This window comes from Bos javanicus, chromosome 1 (genome assembly GCF_032452875.1).
Source record: "Bos javanicus breed banteng chromosome 1, ARS-OSU_banteng_1.0, whole genome shotgun sequence".
NCBI classification, from domain to species: domain Eukaryota; kingdom Metazoa; phylum Chordata; class Mammalia; order Artiodactyla; family Bovidae; genus Bos; species Bos javanicus.
Window position 1 is genome coordinate 143,015,920 of NC_083868.1, and position 19,587 is coordinate 143,035,506.

The 19,587-nt window shown below is 48.1% G+C and overlaps 1 protein-coding gene across 7 annotated transcripts in view; it reads left to right on the plus strand.

The window, feature by feature from the left end:
* Window positions 1–17,229, plus strand: part of PKNOX1 (PBX/knotted 1 homeobox 1) — a 44,306-nt gene extending 27,077 nt beyond the window's left edge. For 6 of the 7 annotated variants that reach the window (XM_061422650.1, XM_061422668.1, XM_061422622.1 and 3 more), the window contains 7 exons: window positions 904–1,074; window positions 4,537–4,636; window positions 5,624–5,721; window positions 7,025–7,153; window positions 11,078–11,154; window positions 13,229–13,401; window positions 14,127–17,229. In XM_061422650.1, coding sequence (XP_061278634.1) covers window positions 904–1,074; window positions 4,537–4,636; window positions 5,624–5,721; window positions 7,025–7,153; window positions 11,078–11,154; window positions 13,229–13,401; window positions 14,127–14,338 — 960 coding nt within the window. In that variant the 3' untranslated portion in view covers window positions 14,339–17,229. The remainder of the gene's footprint in view (window positions 1–903; window positions 1,075–4,536; window positions 4,637–5,623; window positions 5,722–7,024; window positions 7,154–11,077; window positions 11,155–13,228; window positions 13,402–14,126) is intronic. The other variant, XM_061422677.1, reaches the window with a different exon arrangement.
* Window positions 17,230–19,587: the final 2,358 nt, after the last annotated feature.

Here is a 19,587-nt window from a genome sequence, read left to right on the forward strand (position 1 = left end):
TTAACTTCTCAGTATGTATTCACCCTTACAGCTAGATAGATTTTCTAGATGAGGCGTCTGACTTTGAGTCTGAGTCCTCATCTTGGAACCAACAGCACCCGCCCTCTGGGGATGAAGGCCATGTGCGCTCCCTGCCTCTGGCCCTCCATGTGCTGCCATCAGTGAGGAGGGAGCAGGAGTGCCAGTGTGGGCCAGGCTGGCAGGGACCGGGGCCCTCCTGCTGGATGCCCCACACAGGTCCAGCAGGGCTGGCACACGGTCACTCTTGGCATCAGCTGGCTGGCTGGCTCGTTCCTCGGAGATGCCTGAACCGCTGCCACCAAGGTCACGGGGATGGAGCTGAGTTTTAGGTTGTGGGTTCACAGGAAGTGGTGTTTGTGGTACTGCTTCATCACTAGTGTCCACGTTATGTACTACTGGGAGGCGAATTACTCCCAAATTTAGTGCCTTTGTATAATACTGAAGATTTTTTTAGGAAAACTGTAAGAGAGAATCTTTAGGATCTGGGGCTAATCTAGGGCCAGGCAGAGAGTTCTTAGACTTGACACCAAAAGCAGAATCCATTGCAAGCAGAGTTGGTAAGTTGAACTTCTTCAAAATTAAGAAGCGCCTGGGAGGTGGGCACAGGTTCCTCCTCATTTACAGATGAAGGAACAGGAGCAGACTGAGGGTGAGTCACCAAGGGGACCAAGGTTGAGCCCGGCAGCTCCCAGCCTGCGCTTGCTGTCTCCCCCACTACGCTGAGCCTGACACCAAGCCGCGGGGCAGCTCTGATGTCTTCCTCTTCCTGGTCCTGGCAGCCCAGGCGGCCGTGTCTGTACAGGAGACTTGTGTGGTGATGATGGCCGCTTACCCTCGTGCTCCCTGGTTCTTGTCTGAAAGTTTCGATTTTCTTGCCTCTAGATGGTAAAAGCCATCCAGGTTCTGCGTATTCATCTTCTTGAGCTGGAAAAGGTTAATGAACTCTGCAAAGATTTCTGCAGTCGCTATATTGCTTGTCTAAAAACGAAGATGAACAGCGAGACTCTCCTGAGTGGGGAACCCGGCAGCCCATACTCCCCCGTCCAGTCCCAGGTATTTACGTCAGGGCTGCACGCCTGTTGGGGCACTGCGGTGTTGGCAGGGGTGAATCATATCCAAGGCCACTAGCCCTGTCAAGATTGGGGTGGGTGGGGGCTGTACTTGGCTGTCCTGCTCTGAGGAGCCCCCAGGTCTCCAAACATGGTCTGTGCTGGGAACACACACGGCACCTCAGGCCAGAGAGACCTCCCGCCTGGGCTCCACGCCGTGAACCAAGTGGGCCTGACTGCGTCCTACCCCAGAGCCCAAGGTGGAGCACCAGTCATTTCTTTGTTTCTCTTTTTGTAAATGAATGTATTAAATTGTGGTAAAGCACACAACACAGAATTGACCACCTTGACCATTTTAGAGCGCACAGCTCGGGCATTAAGCAGCCTCACAGGGTTCTGCAGCCATCCTCACCATCATCTCCAGAACGTGCCATCTTCCCAGCCTGAAGCCCCGTCCCCGTGAAACTGACCCCTCACCCTCCCCTCCCAGCCTGAAGCCCCGTCCCTGTGAAGCTGACCCCTCGCCCTCCCCGCCCGCAGCCCCTGGCCCCTCCATCCTGCTTTATGTCTCCAGGAACTTGAATGATCTAGGTGCCTTGTGTGGGGGCAGTCATGCCGCGTGTTTCCTTCTGTGTATTTTACTTACCATAATGTCCTCTAGAGTTCATCCACGTTGAGGCACTGTTGTATTTAGCCACTGAAAGGGTGTGCTAACATTTCATTGTGGTTGTCTTTCGCATTAACCATCAGGGAGACAACAGCCATCTTTTCATATGCTGATTTCCATCTGTGTATCCTCTTTGGTAGAATGTCTACTCACGTCTTTTGCCTATTTTCCAACTGGATTTTTTAAAAATTGTTCACCTTTGAACGTTCTAGATCCAAGTCCTTCATTAGATATATTGTTTGCCAATATTTTCTCCAAGTCTGTAGCTTATCTTGCATCCTTTTAATAGGGTCTTTTGCAGAGCAAGCCTTTTAAATTTTGATAAAGTCCTATTTATCGAATCTCCTTTTATGAGTCACACTTTCAGTGCCAAGTCTAAAAACTCTGTCTAACCCTAGATTCCAAAGATTTTTTTCTCTTACTTTTTTTTTACTAAAAATTTTATATTTTACATTTAAACCTGTGACCCATTTTGAGGTCTGTTTTTATGCCGATGTTTGTCTATTCACTCCAGCGCCATTTGTTGAAAAGGCTGTACTTACTCCATGGAATTACCTGTGCATTATTGTCAAAACTTAGTCGGGTATATTAGTAGGGCCCATTTCTGTGTTCTCTGTTGTGTGTATCTAGACTGTCTAGTCTTGATTCCTGCTGCTATATGTGTCTCAAAACTGGGTAGGTCGATTTCTCCTAGTTTATTCTTTCTCAAAATTATTTTTGGTATTCTAGTTCCTTTGCCTTTCCTTATAAATTTTATAATTGTTGTTGTTCAATTGTTAAGTCGTGTCTGACTCTTTTCAACCCCATGGACTGCAGTATTCCAGGCTTCCCTGTTCTTCACTATCTCCTGGGGTTTGCTCAGACTCATGTCCATTGAATCGATGATGCCATCCAACCACCCCAGCCTTTGTCGCCCCCTTCTCCTCCTACCCTCAGTATTTCCCAACATCAGGGTCCTTTCTAGTTAGTTGACTCTTCCCATCAGGTGGCCAAAGTGTTGAAGCTTCAGCTTTAGTATCAGACCTTCCAGTGAGTGTTCAGCGTTGATTTCCTTTAAGATTGACTGGTTTGATCTCCTTGCCGTCCAAGGGACTCTCAAGAGTCCTCTCCAACACCACAGTTCAAAAGCTTCAATTCTTCAGTGTTCAGGTTTCTTTATGGTCCAACTCTCACATCCATACATGACTACTGGAAAAACCATAGCTTTGACTAGACAGAGCAAGTGTCTTTTAATTTTGTGGCTGTGGTCACCATCTGCAGTGATTTTGGAGCCCAGGAAGTCTGTCACTGCTTCCATTTTTCCCCCTTCTATTTGCCATTAAGTGATGGGACAGGAAGCCATGATCTTAGTTTTAGTTATCTTTTTTGGTACAGTCTGGCTAACTTTGGTATCAAATGAATTGGAGAGTATTCCCTCCTCTTCTGTTTTCTGGAAGAGATGTAGAACTGGTGTTAATTCTTCTTTAAATGCTTGACAGAATTCTCCAGTGACACTACCTAGACCTGGAGATTTCTTTTTGGGGAGTTTTAAAATTACTAATTCAGTTTCATTAGTTATAGGGCTATTCAGATTATCTGTTTCATGCTGCACTTTGCACTTTGCAGATGTCAAATTTATGTATGTTGAGTTGTTTACAGTAGTATTCCTTTTTCATCTTTTGATGTCTTTAGGGTCTTTTTAGGCCCTGTTTCATTCCAAATATTGGTAATTTGTTTTTTCTGTCTCTCTCTTTTTTTTTTCTGTCAGTCTTACTAGGGATTTGTCAGTGTATTGATCTTTGCAAAGAACCAGCTCTTATCTCTGCTTTGTCTGTTTTTCTATTTTCAATTTCATTGTTTCTGTTTTCATCTTTATTGTTTCCTTCCTTCTGCTTGCTTTGGTCTCATTTGGCTCCTCTTTTTCTATGTTCCTGATGTGGGAGCTTAGATGACTGACTTAGATGGCTTTATATTTATGTAGCAAACTTGATGTAGACTGACCAGAGCTTTTATGTTCAAATCGATGCGATGGCACACAGAGGAATTATCTCTGAAGGATATCCACATAGGCTGTTCAACCCCTCAAATGTCTGGGTGCCTTCTCTGTGCCAAACCAGTGCTGGAAGCCAGGTGCCAAGAGCCTGTCCTCTGTCAACTCCCAGGGAAGCCATCACAGAAAATGGATAAATTAGCCCATTTGGATCTGACTTCAGATGAGTAGATCCTCCAGTGTGGTGTTACAGATATTTGCATGGCTCTTGCAGTCGGCCAGGTGCAGACCCAGCACCCTACACACCTGAACCCTGGGGGCTCTGATGTGCTCTGCGCAGTGGGAAGGGCAGGTACAGACTCTGCTGCCCCAGGGTGCGCCCCCACCCTCCACCCCCTGCCACAGCCCCAGCCTGTGGCATCGTCTTCTGAATAGTTCATCTTGTCCAGGAGGCTTTGATTCTTGGAAAACTCTGAGCTAAGTTGAATGGAAAAGGTGTGTCATGAGATCAGGTAATTTTTGTCTTCCTAATTATATCTCCAGGGCCATAGGATGTATTTAGTATGCTGATGAGGTGAAAGATAATCTTTGGAAGCTAAATTGAAAGTCCTGTCTCAGTATTGATCATCATATTTAACAGTCAGTTTTGCATCTCTTGGTTTCCAGATACGGATGTAGCACTTGCCTTGTGAAGACTTGTCATCTGATGATGCTCTTTGCTCGAGCATCTTTCCCTTATTAATGATGCCTTTATGCCACTTGCTGTGAAGTGTTAACCATAGGTTTTCTGATTTCTGATAACCTCTTCACTGTGTGTTTCTGACTTGCAGCAGATTCAAAGTGCCATCACAGGCACTCTTAGCCCCCAAGGAATCGTGGTGCCAGCATCCGCTTTGCAGCAGGGGAATGTCACCATGGCAACAGTGGCAGGTACGATGATAGAGAAAGAGACACTTTCCTTGAGCTTTTGCAGAAGAAAGTCCTTCATATTAGAATGAAGCAGCACATAACCAAGGTTTCTAATTAATGCCAGTTCCCAGTACAGGACCACCAGCATCTCTATCTCTTTGAATGTCTGGTTCTTGTTAATTCTCAGTAACAAATATATTATGCAAACTGTGTTTCCCTGTCAAAAAATATGGGAAGGAAAGGTTTTATGTAGAAGTTGAAAATACATACCAAAACCACCTGAAATTTTTAAATAGCACAGTTTTTAGTTGTCCTCCTAGCAGCACCTGGAAAATCTTAAGTTGTTGAGTTTTCCAAATTTGCTGGCATATTGAGTGCAACACTTTCATGGCATCATCTTTTAGGATTTATCTTTTAGGAAATATCTCAGCTGGAATTCCATAAGTCGTATTATTAATTGATGACAAGGAGTGAAAATGCAGTCTTAATGTTGGGATTACCTGTTCTTGATACACCAAGGAACTGTAGACTGTCCTCCTTCCTGTGATGGTTTTTAGTAGACGTTGCACATCAGAACCATCATGAAAAGGGCAAGCGCGCTGAAGGAGGGAGTGAAATTGATGCTGAACCCCCCACATAATCGCACAAAAGGAAACCTCCCCAGGAAGATGAAAGCACATTGGATGAAAGAAACAACTAGAGTAAAAAGAAATGTGATCTCAGACCTTTGCTCGAGTCCTTTAAGACGTGCCAGGAAATAGAGGCAAGCCAAGGAAGGGGCTCACGGACTCCCCACCTCCCCCAGCCACCCCCCACACTGTCTCATGAGGAGCCCTGGCTGCCCTCCGCCCCACCCTGGAAGTGACAGGTCCACTAGCAAGGTGCTGGTGACCGTCTGAAATGATTTTCAAAGCCCGTAAGCTACGACTTTATTCTTCTATGAGTACGTTGAGGCATGGTGTTCACTGTTGAGGCTTGGGGTGATTTAACTTCTCTTGTCCTTTCCAGGGGGTACAGTCTATCAGCCTGTCACAGTTGTCACTCCCCAAGGCCAAGTGGTGACACAGGCATTGTCGCCTGGCACCATCCGGATCCAGAACTCCCAGGTGCGTGGAAGGGGCTGGGCGGGGTGCGGGTGAGTGCGTGTTCACAGTGCAGGGGGCGGGTGGGGCGCGTGTTCCCAGTGTGGGGGCACAGGTGGAGCTGGGCTCAAGCTCTGCCCTCTGTGTGAAGGTCATTGTCCCAGACCTGCTTCCTCAGGTACTTCCCAGTTAATCCGAATGTCCATGTTGCCTGTCTTTTTCACTTTTCATCTGCCTTATTGTTGCAAAGTTCAGAGAAGCCTAAGGAGGAAAAGGTCGCTCGGGACCCCTCCCCACCACGTGGGCTGTGCAGCTGTCTCCACTGCTGGAGATTGGAGGCTGTGTAGATGCATCCTCCCCAGACCCCTGGAGGTTCACGGCAGACTGCAGGCTTCTAGCTAAGGGTGTGGGGCTGGGCTTGCAGTAGTGACGGTGCTAAAATGCTGTGGTGTGCCCACCTTGAAGTCCTCCCGCCCTCTCTGTGCCTTTGTGGTGAAATAAGGCCAGTCTCCTTTCTATTCTAGACACACACTCAGTTGTTCCCCACCCCCACCACCACTTTGCTGGGTTTACATCAGAAGCAGTGTTTCTGTTATCAGTACTTATTTCAGACCATTGTTTACATTAGTTCTCTTTGGCCTGCACGGGTGTCTTCTACATCCTTATTGGCCACTTTGAGACCCAGCCCTAGGCATGTCAACGTTTTCCTAACTCAGAAGCAGATATGAGAAGGCCTGGGCAAGGGGCCTGCTGGGCCCACGGGCCCACAACACGAGTGGCTGCCCAGGCCCAGCAGTGGGGAGGGTGGGGCTAGGCCCCTAGAGCCCTTCCTCCACCGCCCCGCCACGAGCCTGCTTTCCCTGAAGCTTTCCATTTACAGCGGCTCTGAACATAGAGCTGGCTTGCAGAGCATTTCCTAGCATCATAGCGAAGAATTAGAGGAAGCGCACTCTTAAATCACGTGCTTATTTGTTTTGTAGAGGTTCATTCGTGCTGTCAATTAAGGGAGAATATGAATTTTCCTCTGGTTTACAGAGCAGACGTGCAGAGTGTGGGTTGGGTCAGTGGAGCCCCTTCTAACATGCAGCATGGCTGACAAGCAAACCCCCTCTGCCCTAGTCCTGGCCAGCCCCACAGGCCCTCCCCCGCCCTTGTCCCCTCCCTGCCATGTCCCGGGTGTCTGCCACTTCCAGGGCATCAGGGCTAGGAGCAGAGAAACAAGCCCCGTGGGGTTTCTCACAGAAGAGTAAATAGAGTTGACGGGGGCCCTGGTGGGGTGTGCTGGGATTAACTATGCTGTCTAACGTTATTTTCAATTGTTTAAAAGCTTCAGTTACAGTTAAACCAAGATCTCAGCATCTTGCATCAAGATGACGGCTCATCTAAGAACAAGAGGGGGGTCCTGCCGAAGCACGCCACCAACGTGATGCGGTCCTGGCTCTTTCAGCACATTGGGGTGAGAACAGACGTGACTGCCCCGTTAGCACAGCTTCGAGATGCTTTCTTTCTGCTTATTGTCTAGGAAACATTGACTTACATGGGCTGGTAGGCCAGGTTGTAAGAATCGGTGTTTTACTGACTGCCCATAGTGCATAGACCCTGAGCAGAAGTGGGGCTACCCAGAATTGGAGGAAAGGCTTCAGGAAACGGAAATCAACCAGGGATACCACTAGTGAGAGGGAATCCCTGAGTTCAGCCGACATTAACAGTGCCTGAGCCTGAGAGAACTGCCTGGGGAACGTACCTGGGGGAGGGGAGGCTGATTAGAGAAGCGGGCAGAGAAATGGTGCTCTCAGGCAAAACCTTGCAAAATAGTTATGTTTTATGTATGTTATGGGCTTCCCTGGTGGCTCAGACTGTAAAGAATGCCTGCAATGTGGGAGACCCAGGTTCGATCCCTGGATTAGGAAGATCCGCTGGAGAAGAAAATGGCAACCCACTCCAGTATTCCTGACTGGAGAATTCCATGGGCAGAGTTACAGTCCATGGGGGTCACAAAGAGTCAGACACGACTGAGCAATTAACACTTTCAACACTTTATGTATGTTGGATTTGAAAGGGAGGTGGGGAGTTGAGCTTGTGGGCAGAGTGATTGGCAGATGGGCTATTGACTGTGAAGCAGAGCTTGGTCTGTTGATTTCACAGGAAGACTCGCTCATGACCCACCCAAGCTGCAGTCCTCACACCCCTGACTCAGGAGAGGGGGTGACCCCGAGTAGTTTTCAGGGATGACAGTGGTCTAGCTGCTGGGTCGGGAAGGACAGGCTGACCTTTGGGGGGTGGGGGTAGGTGGAAGGGGGTGGGGGTAGGAAAGTGCTCACCCACTAAGTTACAGCCTGTCCAGGTGGAGGAATGGGGCAGGGGGGCTTGTGGGCAGATGCGGAGGCTGCCTCTGGCATCCAGAGGGGCGGGAGGCCAGGAAGGCTGGCAGGAAGCCCCTCTCCACCAGGCATTTCCGTCCACGAGGTTTTCCTTCCACGGTCCTGCCCGGGGCTGCTCCTGAGCTGAGCCGGTGGGCCCAGACCTGCCCCTCAGCATCACGACAGTCATCACCCCTGCAGCCGCATCCTCACTGCCCCTGCCTCCTTGCCTCTGCCCAGTGCGCCTTGGTGCCCTCAGGTCTCTACAGTCCCCCTCACCCCCCAGAGGTGCCCGCCGCCTGGGCTAAGGCCAAGGTTGTTCCTCGGCGTTTTCTTTGTCCTCCCTTGACTGGGATCCCCAAGGCCAGCACCCGATTGTCGCCTTGTGTCCCTCTGGGGCTTGGCCCTGGTCCCTGCTAAGCCTCTTTCCTCTGCCTGGGTCAGGCTCTGCGCCCTGGGCCCCGGTGGGAGGGCGCAGCTCACGCACTTGTGTGGAAGGAGAACACTGCTGTTTGCTGCAGTACAGCCTCATGGGGAAGTTGGTCTTAGAAAGAGTCAGAAGGAAATGGAGATTTCATGGCTGAGTGTCACAGTGATGTTCATTATAATAATGGGGAATGAGGTGGTGTGTGAATCAGGACCCATAGATTTGATGGAAGGTTGTCCAGCTAGTTAACACGGTGAATGAGGGCCCAAAGCACCAGAAGCTTAGGTACCTGGTGAGAAAGCAGATCGAACGTGTTTCTAATACACTGTGGTTATTAGAGCTGGTGAGTACGTCTGTAACGTAGTGATTGGACTATTACACACAGAATGGAATTGAGTTTTTTCCTATTGTTTCCTTTAATGTATTAATCATTTCTAAAATAGACCTTGCTCATAGGTTCATTTTAAAACGCCAATTTTTTTCCCGTGTAAACATTTTCTATGTCTTCTTTCCCTCATTGCCTGTAAATATTATCCTCCCTTTGTGGTTTTTCCTCACACTCTAGGCAGAAGTTGTTACTTTTTTTTTTCCTGGTTTGTGTACTTGCTTCCTGTCACCTTTTTATTTTATGAGCTTTTTAGAGGACAAGAATGATATTTCTGTTCCCAGAAGCTCTCAGTTGGCTCCGTGTGTGCTCCTGTGGAATGAAAGTGAGTTACTATCAGTCAGTGTGAGGCATGGAGCGCTGCTGAGATGAATCTGCTGCTGTTCTGTTGTCCCCAGGATACACAGTTACTTTTCCAACACAGGATGCTCACTTAAGAACTGAAACACACTCCCACCTCCTTCTTGTTGGCGCTGTCCACTCTCTGAGGTCCTGGTTGGTGGAAAATGAGGGACTTGAGTGCATGTAGGTTTTAGAGTAGGTGTCTCTCTGGTCCCCCATGCGGGCAATAGTCACCTCTGGACATGTTATTCCTGTAGATAGAAATTACCTTCCTTTGGTGCTTCTGTGAATTTTGATACAAGCATATCACACTTCTCAGATGTCGTGATTTTTGTGAGTTGAAGGTTTGTGGCAGCTCAGCATGAATCAGATCTGTTGGTGCTGTTCCTGACAGCATGTGGTCCCTCTGTGTCTCTGGATCATGTTTTGGTCATTCTCGCAATATTTACTTCAAACTCTTTCATCATTATTATATTTGTTATGATGGTCTGTGCTCAATCATTTTTGATGTGACTGTTGTGAAAAGGCAATGGCACCCCACTCCAATACTCTTGCCTGGAAAATCCCATGGATGGAGGAGCCTGGTAGGCTGCAGTCCATGGGGTCGCTAAGAGTCGGACACAACTGAGCGACTTCACTTTCACTTTTTCACTTTCATGCATTGGAGAAGAAAATGGCAACCCACTCCAGTGTTCTTGCCTGGAGAATCCCAGGGACAAGGGAGCCTGGTGGGCTGATGTCTATGGGGTCGCACAGAGTCGGACATGACTGAAGTGACTTAGCAGTTGTGAAAAGATCATGACTCGCTGACGATTCAGATGATGGTTAGTGATTTTTAGCAATAAAGTTTCTTCTAATTAAGGTGTGTACTTTTTTTTGGACAAAAATGCTTATTACACACTTACTGGACTACAGTATAGTGTAAACACAACTTATATACATTTTTGGAAGCAGAACAATTTGTGGCCCACTTTATTGCAATGCTCGATTTAATGAGGTAGTGTGGAACTGAACCTGCAGTATTTCCTAGGTGTGTCTGTATTTACTTCTGGTTTAATTCTGTTTTTTCTAAGTGACATATCTCAGTCATCCATGAAAGAAAGAGGAAATAGCAGACACCCCTTCCCCAGCCCCGAGCTGAGCTCTCTGCCGACAGCGCTCGTTAGCCTAGCAGACGCTGTTAGGTGACTGCAGTTTATCCCGGTCCACTTCATGCTCACAGTTCCCGTGACAGAACGTGTCACCTGGACGTGATGGCCTGGGGCAGTCTGTCCGGGCCTCTTCCTGCTGCCTCCTGTTCCACCAGCCCAGGATGGGGAGGGTGTGCCCTGCCCTGCTTGGGTTCCTCGTCTGTGAGTGTGCAGAATCAGTGGATTCCTATGTAGGATGTACACAGGTGATCACATTATCTGTTGTGCTGTGGGTCAAAACACAGCCATTTATCTGCTTTAAATGGATACAGTTTACGGTTCTGAAATGACAGCTGTGAAGCTGATAGAAGAACCGTAGGTTGTATCGGGGGCTTAGAACAGCACCTGGCAGAGCCCCCGGAGTCCCTCCACTTCCAGTGCTCTTACCTTCATCTCTTACCTTCCCCGCGGCCTTTGAGCCAGACTTCCGTCTGGACGACAGCTCTGCCTGGGCTTCCACCAGCTGTGCAGCCCCTGTGTTCTTGGGCAGCTGGGAAAAAGGCTTCATTCTGTTTTAGGCATTTCTGGAAACAAATATAAGACTAAAGTTTTAGCTAAAAGCACTGTTCATACCAGTTTTTACTAACAATTATTTGTGTGCTTCTGTTTCACCAGGATGGTCTTGAATTCCTTTTTAAACACTAAAGTTCACGGTGACACTCCTTTTTATTTTCAGCATCCATACCCGACAGAAGATGAGAAAAAACAGATTGCTGCTCAGACAAACTTGACACTACTCCAAGTTAACAACTGGTAAGACGCGCCCACTTTCTGAGACTCTGCTGTCAACAGCACACCTGGAAATCCTGACACCAGTGAATAGTACAGTCTGGGTGAATTACACAAGCATTCCTCTGTTATCAGAGTCTGGGATTGGCGGCAGGACACTTAAGCATAAATCGCACACACTTTCACCTAAGTTTTGTGACCGATGCCCAAGGACTTTTCACTATGATATATTCGCTCAATCAGAAACGCGTTTCTCCAGGGCCTCCCCCGACCCCCCTTAAACCGTGATGTTTTGTGGACGAGTTTCCATGGGCCATGAACAGCCGAGGTGAGTTCACCTGATCACTGGTAGCCCCCACCCCCTGCTTTTGAGACCCTGTATCCTTTGTTCAGCAGTGATGTGGGGAGGCAGCCCCCGAGCTGGCTGGCCACAGTGGCCCTGTCCCAGCAGGCCTAAGGGGTCCTGAGAAGGAAACGTGTACTTTCTACAGGAAGCACCCTGTTGTGGCTCTGGCGTCACGCGTCACTGTGGACACTTGGATCCTGACCGCTTCCCCTTAAATTAGAGGCACTGATGTCACTAAGTGGCGGTGGGCTCTGAACGTGCGCTTGCATTGCGCTGTTAGTCGTTGGCCTCTTTTTTACTATTTTACTCATCAGTCAGACGTAGGAAATGATTTCAGCTTAATAGCATTGGCATGCGTAAAAGAAGACACAGCTTCTACCACTTATTAACATTGCTGTATTTTCATTTTAACTGTTAAAATTTAAATTTGAAGATCAGGTAGATTCCAGTGTAAACAATAAAAATTTTCCATTTTGCGCAGTTATACATGCGGGAGGTATGCTTTGGCACTGTATTAAGTACTTCTCCTATCTTGCCTTTGAGCTATTATTTTTGACTTAAGTGGCAACTATAAGCCATGGTGTTGGATTATTTCCTGTTGGATCTTTTAAACAGAGCATTAACAAGAGTTGAAAGGCTTTGAGTGTTTCGTTGCTGTGAGTTTTGAGTCTTTCTCTGTCACAGTCTCCACTGTCTTCATGGCATCCCATTTAGAAACTGTGTTTTGGTTCAGTGACTGACGGATGGGTGACGGACAGAGGACAGAGCGATGTCTCTGGATGTGCTGATGGTTGGCGGCTTGTCAGCCTCTTCACCTGTGGGCCCCTGCTGTTCCTAACTTGCTCCTCTGTGCTATTAACAGAATTGTCTTTTCTAGAAGGTTTGACCTCAGCTTTTCATTTTAAAATTAATAACAATTTGATACATGTCTTTTATAAATTCTAAAATTTCTAAAGTCTTCTAGTGGCTATTTTTTACCTTTTATGACTTTCCTTTTATATTTGCAAAAATTGTATTTTGGAGTGAATTTGGACACACCCATCATTAGCTCACGCCTGTGCCTTGTAGAAGCTTTGACGGAGAAGGATGGACAGACGTAGAGATGGCAGCAGGCTTATCTCCCAGGTCATGCTGGGGTCTGTGGTGTGCTGAGGGGCTGTTGTGACCCTTCAGTCCGGCTCACACTCAGCCGCAGGGACCAGCGAGAGTCTCTGAACGGAGCTCTGTAGTGTCAGCCTGTTCATATCTATTATTAGAATGTGTCCTTGGGCAATTGGAGATTTTTTGAATCTTAGTATTTCACAATTAGACAGCCTCAGAGCCGGACATCTGTCCACACTCAGGGCCTAACTGGGTGGGCGCTCGGAGATGCACCGCCTTCCGGCCTCGGGTCGGAGGCTGCAGGGTGCCTGGTTCTGCTGCTCTACCCTGCCACTTCCTTAGAGAAGGGCATGTCACATCCACAGTTTGAACAGCATCCTCTGTGTCATCGTGAATACCCAGTTCACAGAGGTGGATAAATCAGAGTGGAGAAAAGACGCTGTGGGACAGTCTGTCTTTATTCAAGTGAATTACTCTAAAAACAGCCCTACTCTCTGGAAGTTTAGATGAGATGCTTGGCGTTACTCTTAAGCACTTCTTACAGCAGGGAATACGTGGTCACATTCATGTGGTTTGTGAAGCACCTGGCCTGTCATTGAGGCCACAGGGCCTTGGAAAGGCCATTTTGACATGAGTATTTCCTTCACGCAGGTTCATCAACGCAAGAAGACGAATCCTACAGCCGATGTTGGATTCTAGTTGCTCAGAAACTCCAAAAACAAAGAAAAAGACTGCTCAGAACAGACCCGTCCAGAGGTTTTGGCCTGACTCCATTGCCTCGGGAGCAGCACAGCCAGCTGCCAGTGAGCTGACTGTGTCTGAAGGTGGGCACCGGGCTGGGAGACCCTGTCCTGCAGGTGCGGGTGAGGTGGTAAACCAGGGGCAAGCAGCAGTCTTGCTGCGTCTGACCGTGGGGACAGTGCTGGTCCAGGTGCCCGTCAGCAGTATAGGTGTGCCCAGGAGAGCGGAGTGCGTGGCCAGACGCCCAAGGCCGCTCCTGTCTCTCTCTGCCCCTCCTACTTCAGTGCAGGGTGTGTGTGTGTGTCATGCGCCCACTGCCTGGTATTTCACCCTGTGTCCCCCCAGGCTTCATCCAGCTGTGCGATTTCCTGGCACAGAGCCTTCACGGCCTAGCATCTCTAGTCCGCGTCCCGCTCACGGGTACCTGGTGGTTCCCACTCCCCGCTGTTGGGCTGGAGCACAGGAGCATGTGTCTCGGGTGTCCACTTTCCCTCGCAGATTGGCCTGCCGTCCTCTGACCTCAGTCCCCCCACCCCTGCCTGTCCTCTGAGGCCTCTCCCCTGTGTCCTGGGTCCCTTCTCCTCTGTGTGACGCTTGCTTTCCACCCCAGGCGTCTGTCCCCTTTACCATCCTGACCCTCAGACCCTCTCTAAACAGAGAGCTTAGCTTTGCAGGGTCTGGGACGATCCTAGTAGAGACATTCCTTAAATCCCTGTGGATGGTCCCAGAAACACAGCCAGGGGAAGCCAGGCTGCGCAGCCCAGCGGGCTGAACCCCGATGGCACGGTGACGCCGCTTTGTGCCACAGGGGCCGTCGTGACCATCACCGCGCCCGTGAGCATGAACGTGGACAGCCTGCAGTCCCTGTCATCGGACGGGGCCACGCTGGCGGTGCAGCAGGTGATGATGGCCGAGCAGAGCGAGGACGACTCCGTGGACAGCACGGGGGACGGCGGGGCGGCGCTGGCGCCCGGCCACCTGGGCGGGCTGGTCCTGGAGAACAGCGACTCCCTGCAGTAGGGCCCGGCCGCCGGCGCCCCTTTTTATAGTTTGCACAGCAAACATTTTACACAGTTTTATTTCTAATATGTTTTATATGTAGGCATAGAAGAGTGCACTTTTGTATTTCATAGTAAGCTTCCAGGGCGTCTTTGCCGGTGCAGCGACTTCTTTCAAGGTGTGTGTGCGTGTGTGTGCATGTGTGTGTGTGTGCGTGTGTGCGTGAGTTTTTAAGGAAATTCTTTAAAGGTTTAACGCTAAAAATGTGATGAATGACAAACACCTCCGCCCCTCCATGAGCCCCTGATTAGGTTAAGGACTAGTGCTTCCATTTTCTGAGCGATTACGCAGTTTTAATTTCGTTCTGTGGGTAAGGCAGGCCTCAGGGGGCTGGTTTACTTGTCAGCCCCAGGATTAGGAAGAAGCCTCTGCACCTGGAGACCGCCCGTGCGAGGCGGGTGACAGCACAATAAACCGCGTGTGACCTGTGGTGGATGTTTGGTGACTCAGATGTGGTTCCGTTCTCATGTTCCGTGAGCCTGTGTCATTTGCTATATATGAAAAGAAACTCCTATTTTTACCTTGCTGGAATTATTGGATAAAAAGCTATTTTTATAAATTCCGTATGAATTGGATTATGACTATGTCAAGGGTAAATTCTAGAGGAGAAACAGTACACACTTATTGACTGTCTCAATTTGGAATGTTCTGAATTGGCCAAATTTGATGAACCTGCCCCCAGTTAGCTAGTATTCTGGTTCTCTGCTCTCCCAGGGTATTAATTCACATTTTCTACTATAAAAGAAACATCTATTTAATGAAATTTTGATATCTTCACATTTTAGTCAATATGTTGCTCAGATTGCAATTTACACTTTATCTAAACGTGCGTCTCAAGGTATTTGCTAAGTAGGGCTTAGCTAAGTTAAGTGGTAGCCGGTGGTCAGTTAAAAGCTTTTGCTGACTGTTTCCGTCTGATTTAAGTCTGACCACGGTTGAGTGGTGATGTGCCGTGTTAGCTGGGCGTTGTCTTAGGAGCTTTCGGTCAGCGTATGTTATGCATAGAACGTGTGTCACAAACTACTATAAAGTGTCCATCCTGTTGGCTCAGAGCAGGCAAAGAGCAGACCCTTGGCTTTGTTACACGATTAGTGCATGTCCACTGCAGGATGGACAGGAACCGGCAGGGCCTGGGGGTGGGGTGCCGGCGGCTCGTCATCACTCGGTCGGTGGTTCTTCCTCTGACTTGATCACATCACATCTGGATAACGGTGGGACTTCGGCTCCTGGTGACCAGATGGACCACAGAGCAGACTGGGTTTGTTTCTCTGGGTTTGGATTTGCATCTGCCAGTTTACTTTCAAGTGAGGCTTTTTCTCAGAGAGGAAGCAGGACCTGGTTTCACAGAAGACGTCTCTGCGTCACCATCAGTGGGACACCGGAAGCCCTGAAGGACAGTCTAATGGTCGTCAGCTCCTGAAAAGCAGCGACAGTAGTTGGCTGTGGACCAAGGCTACCCAGGAGTGTTCTGAGCAAGTGCAGATTTTTTTTCTGGAACTGACTTTTTCTTCCCAAATTATTAATGATTAAAGTTAGTCATAGGAGAGTACTTCGTGGATAACTTAGAAGGAAGCAAGAAATACAGAGGAATTTCTTTTAAAATATTTCAGGAGATTTAAAAGAAAAACTTGACTCTCTTTTGGGGGAGAGAATAACATTTTTAAGCAGCTATTGTGTTCCTTTTAAACAATTTTATATATTTTAAGTCACATCTTTTAAACTATAGCAGTTTGAAAAATTGTTTTAAGTCCAACAAAGTTAGGATTTAAGACGAGACCCTGTGGAAGCTGGCCAGCCACCTTCTCCCTCCCTCGCCTCCCTCTGTCCCTCTGACCTCAGGTTCAGGTTGGTGGTCACTCCTGGTCAGTTTCCCCAAGCAGAAATCCTGTTCCCTGGAGCCTGGGTACAGGGCTCGGGCTGCACAGGCTGCAGCAGCGTGGACATGGGGCCACATCAGGGACATGTTGGGGTCTGGCAGTCGGTGCCTGGGGTCGCAGTCCCTGCTCCCTGCAGCTGGAGTCTGCATCCTGGTCGCTACATTCAGAGGACTAGGATAAAGATCATTCGAGAGGGGGCATTTCAGGCTCTTCCCATGAGTAACTAATGGGATCTTAACCCAACAGGCAGACTGTTTTGGTTCATAAGCCACTGTCTGGGGCATTGGTAGTTAGCTGGCACCTAATAAAGACCCATTTTCCAGCCCCTGGGATTTTAAGAGCATCTGTGAGAGCACAACCCTGCTGAGCTCTCATCTTAAAGGAATTTGCTCTTGTTAAATTCTTTTCCCTGAAGGATGGTTTTGACTGTGTCTTGCAACCCAGGTTGAACGTGTCGAGTTACCTGCTGTTCAGCTCTTGAGTGGGTAGCAGATGGCTGGGCCATGTCCAGCCACACTCCAGCTGCTGCAGTAATGCAGCTTTCGTGTTCTGATTCCAGAAATAAAACAGTGTAAGTGTTTGTCCAGCGTGCAACGTACGGTGGGCCACAGCCCCAGCTCGCTCAAAGACCACAGGGCCCTGATGCTGGAGCCGCCGTGGCCCGAGTCCCAGAGTCTTCTCCACATAACCTGCCCACGACCTGACCTGACTCTGACTGGGGCGAGAAAGTGGGGGAGCACCTTTTCTTTTAGACAAGCTCAGACATCCGGGGAAAGTGAGAACGGCCCGCCTCTGGTAGTTAGGGACAGAAAAAAAACCCCGCCACCCTCCCCTAATTTAGTTCTGTCTGGTCTGTGAACTGACAATCTTTAAATGTGAATGCTGTAACAATGTTTTCTTGGATTGTTGTCTTTGAAAGGGATTTTTGTGAAGCAACTGATTTATCAAAGCAAAAAAATTAAAAACAGAAACATGCTTCATGGACGTTTTATTTTCTAAAACTCATGTCACCACAGATGCTTTTCCATTTTAAGGACATTCAACATTCAGATGTTGACATGTTTGCTGGTGACACTTGGGGTTTGTCGTGACCCCCACAGATTCTAAAAAATCAGGATTGCACCACCCTGGAGCACTCAGGCCCATTTGCATCTTCAAGAATGTTTTCTAAGTTTCTTGAGGTAGTCACTGGTTTTCCAGGAAAAAAAAAAATGGAAAGCTTCAGTTTGTTTTTTATTGTAGTTCACCCTAAATCTAATTATTCTGATAGTAATGAGAAGAAAACAATTCATCAGTAAGGTATTACCTTTTGTAGTTCATAATGTGAAATTTCCTGCCAGTAAATTTCCAGGTGCGCTGAAGAGTCCATTAAACCACTGTCAGAGAGTTTTAGCTGCCAAACTGTTTATACGTAGAGGCTAACGTTTGTACGTAGAGGCTTAAGTCTGCAGACTAAAGTATTGTTTTTAAGTGCATGTAAAATTGTGGACTTGGCTGGAGTGAGGAATGACCGTGGTGAAGTGTGTTGTTTTAAGACACGCTTCTCATGGGTTTGGCAGAAGACAGTCACCCTGTTCTGTCTCCAACTCCTTCAGGTCAGAGGTGAGAGGGTGGGCGTGAAATTTTACCCAGTGAGACCTTGGCCCAGCCTTCAGCCCCTAAGTGCTTCCTTCATATCAAGAAGAAGTTGGTTTACAAGATTTAGTGTAGCTCAAAGTAATACTTGACTAATAATATTCTCTAAAAAGAAAAATGAGTAAATATCAATCTGGGGGTTGCCCCAGTGGTCCAGTGGTTAAGGATCCGGCTGCCAATGCAGGGGATCTGGGATGGATCCCTGGTTCAGGAAGATTGCGCATAGCGAGGAGCAGCTAAGCCCGTGTGCCCAGGGCCCATGCTGCAACAGGACCCACTATAATGAGAAACCTGTGCACCACAGCTGTTACTAGAGAAAGCCCGAGCGCAGCAACAAAGACCCAGCATGGCCAAAAATAAACAACATTTTTAAAAAGCAGTGACCTGGCAAATCCTGAAAATAACTGTACTTGGGCCAAATATTCAGTGTTTTGCATTCTGTTGCATTATGCAGATGTCCTAAATAATGTACATTATGTTTAGCCCACATGCTGTGCTCTATACCCTCTAAGAAGAAATTCTTTGCACAAATTATTTTTGCCATTTTACGGACAGACCCTCTTATTTTCACTAAGACCTAAGATCTCTGTACCATTTTTAAACTAAAATTCGTTAAACAGTAGAGCTATTGCTTAATGACAATGAATGCCGGCTTAGGGGACAGGCGTCTCAACCTACGGCCAACCTCCAGTGACCACTCTGAGCATCACACTGACCCCCAGGCCCAGGGCCGGCCTCAGCAAAGCAGGGCCCAGGTCTGTCTCATCTCTAATTGGTCTAAAAATAACTAGTTAGTGTTTCTTAACTAAATGATTTGGTGAAAAATTTACATACAAATGGTATTGAGGCATTGTCTCATACAAGTGCTCCCACTTTTTATGTCTCTGTTGAAACAACCCAGAACTGGGCCCTGGGCGGAACCCCTGGGGGTCCGGTGGTTAGGATTCAGTGCTTTCACTGCCCGGGGTCCAGACTCCATCCCTGGTCAGGGAACCAAAATCGCACAGGCCACACCAGGTGAAGCCAAAAAATTAAATAAATGGAGGAGAAAAGAGACATTTTTTAAAAAATGCAATCTGTAAAAGCCAATGATGGGTTTAATATATAGGGATAAAGCAGGAATTCTTTGATTGCAGTATTTCTGAAAAGGAACATTTTAATGAAATTAGTGGCTTTAGTTGCTTACACATCTTTAGAAAATGGTTGGTAGAAAAAAATCGGGTATATTTTAAACATTTTGCTTCACGTTCACTCAGTTTCCTTCCAATATTAACACCACGATCAGTCCGTGTCAGAGATGAGAGGTGAAGCCCTCAGTAGTGTATGCTCTGTGAGTGTGGACCTGAGTTTTCCAGCCAGAGAGTTCTGTTGGCAGGAGGACAGCCATAGAGCTGGAGGAAATGTTGCAGGAAGTGAAGCCAGAGGGGAAAGTTTAGAGGAGGAGCTGAGTGTGGAGGACACTGGATGGGAACCAGGGCGGCTTTGATCAGAGCAGCGTCACGGCAGCGGGGCCAGGGCCAAGCCAGATGCAGGGGTCCTGGAGTGGGGGTGTGAAGCCAGCAGAAGGTAACGTGGGAGCTGATCATAGCTGCTGCTGCTAAGTCACTTCAGTCGTGTCCAACTCTGTGCAACCCCGCAGACAGCAGCCCACCAGGCTCTGCCGTCCCTGGGATTCTCCAGGCAAGAACACTGGAGTGG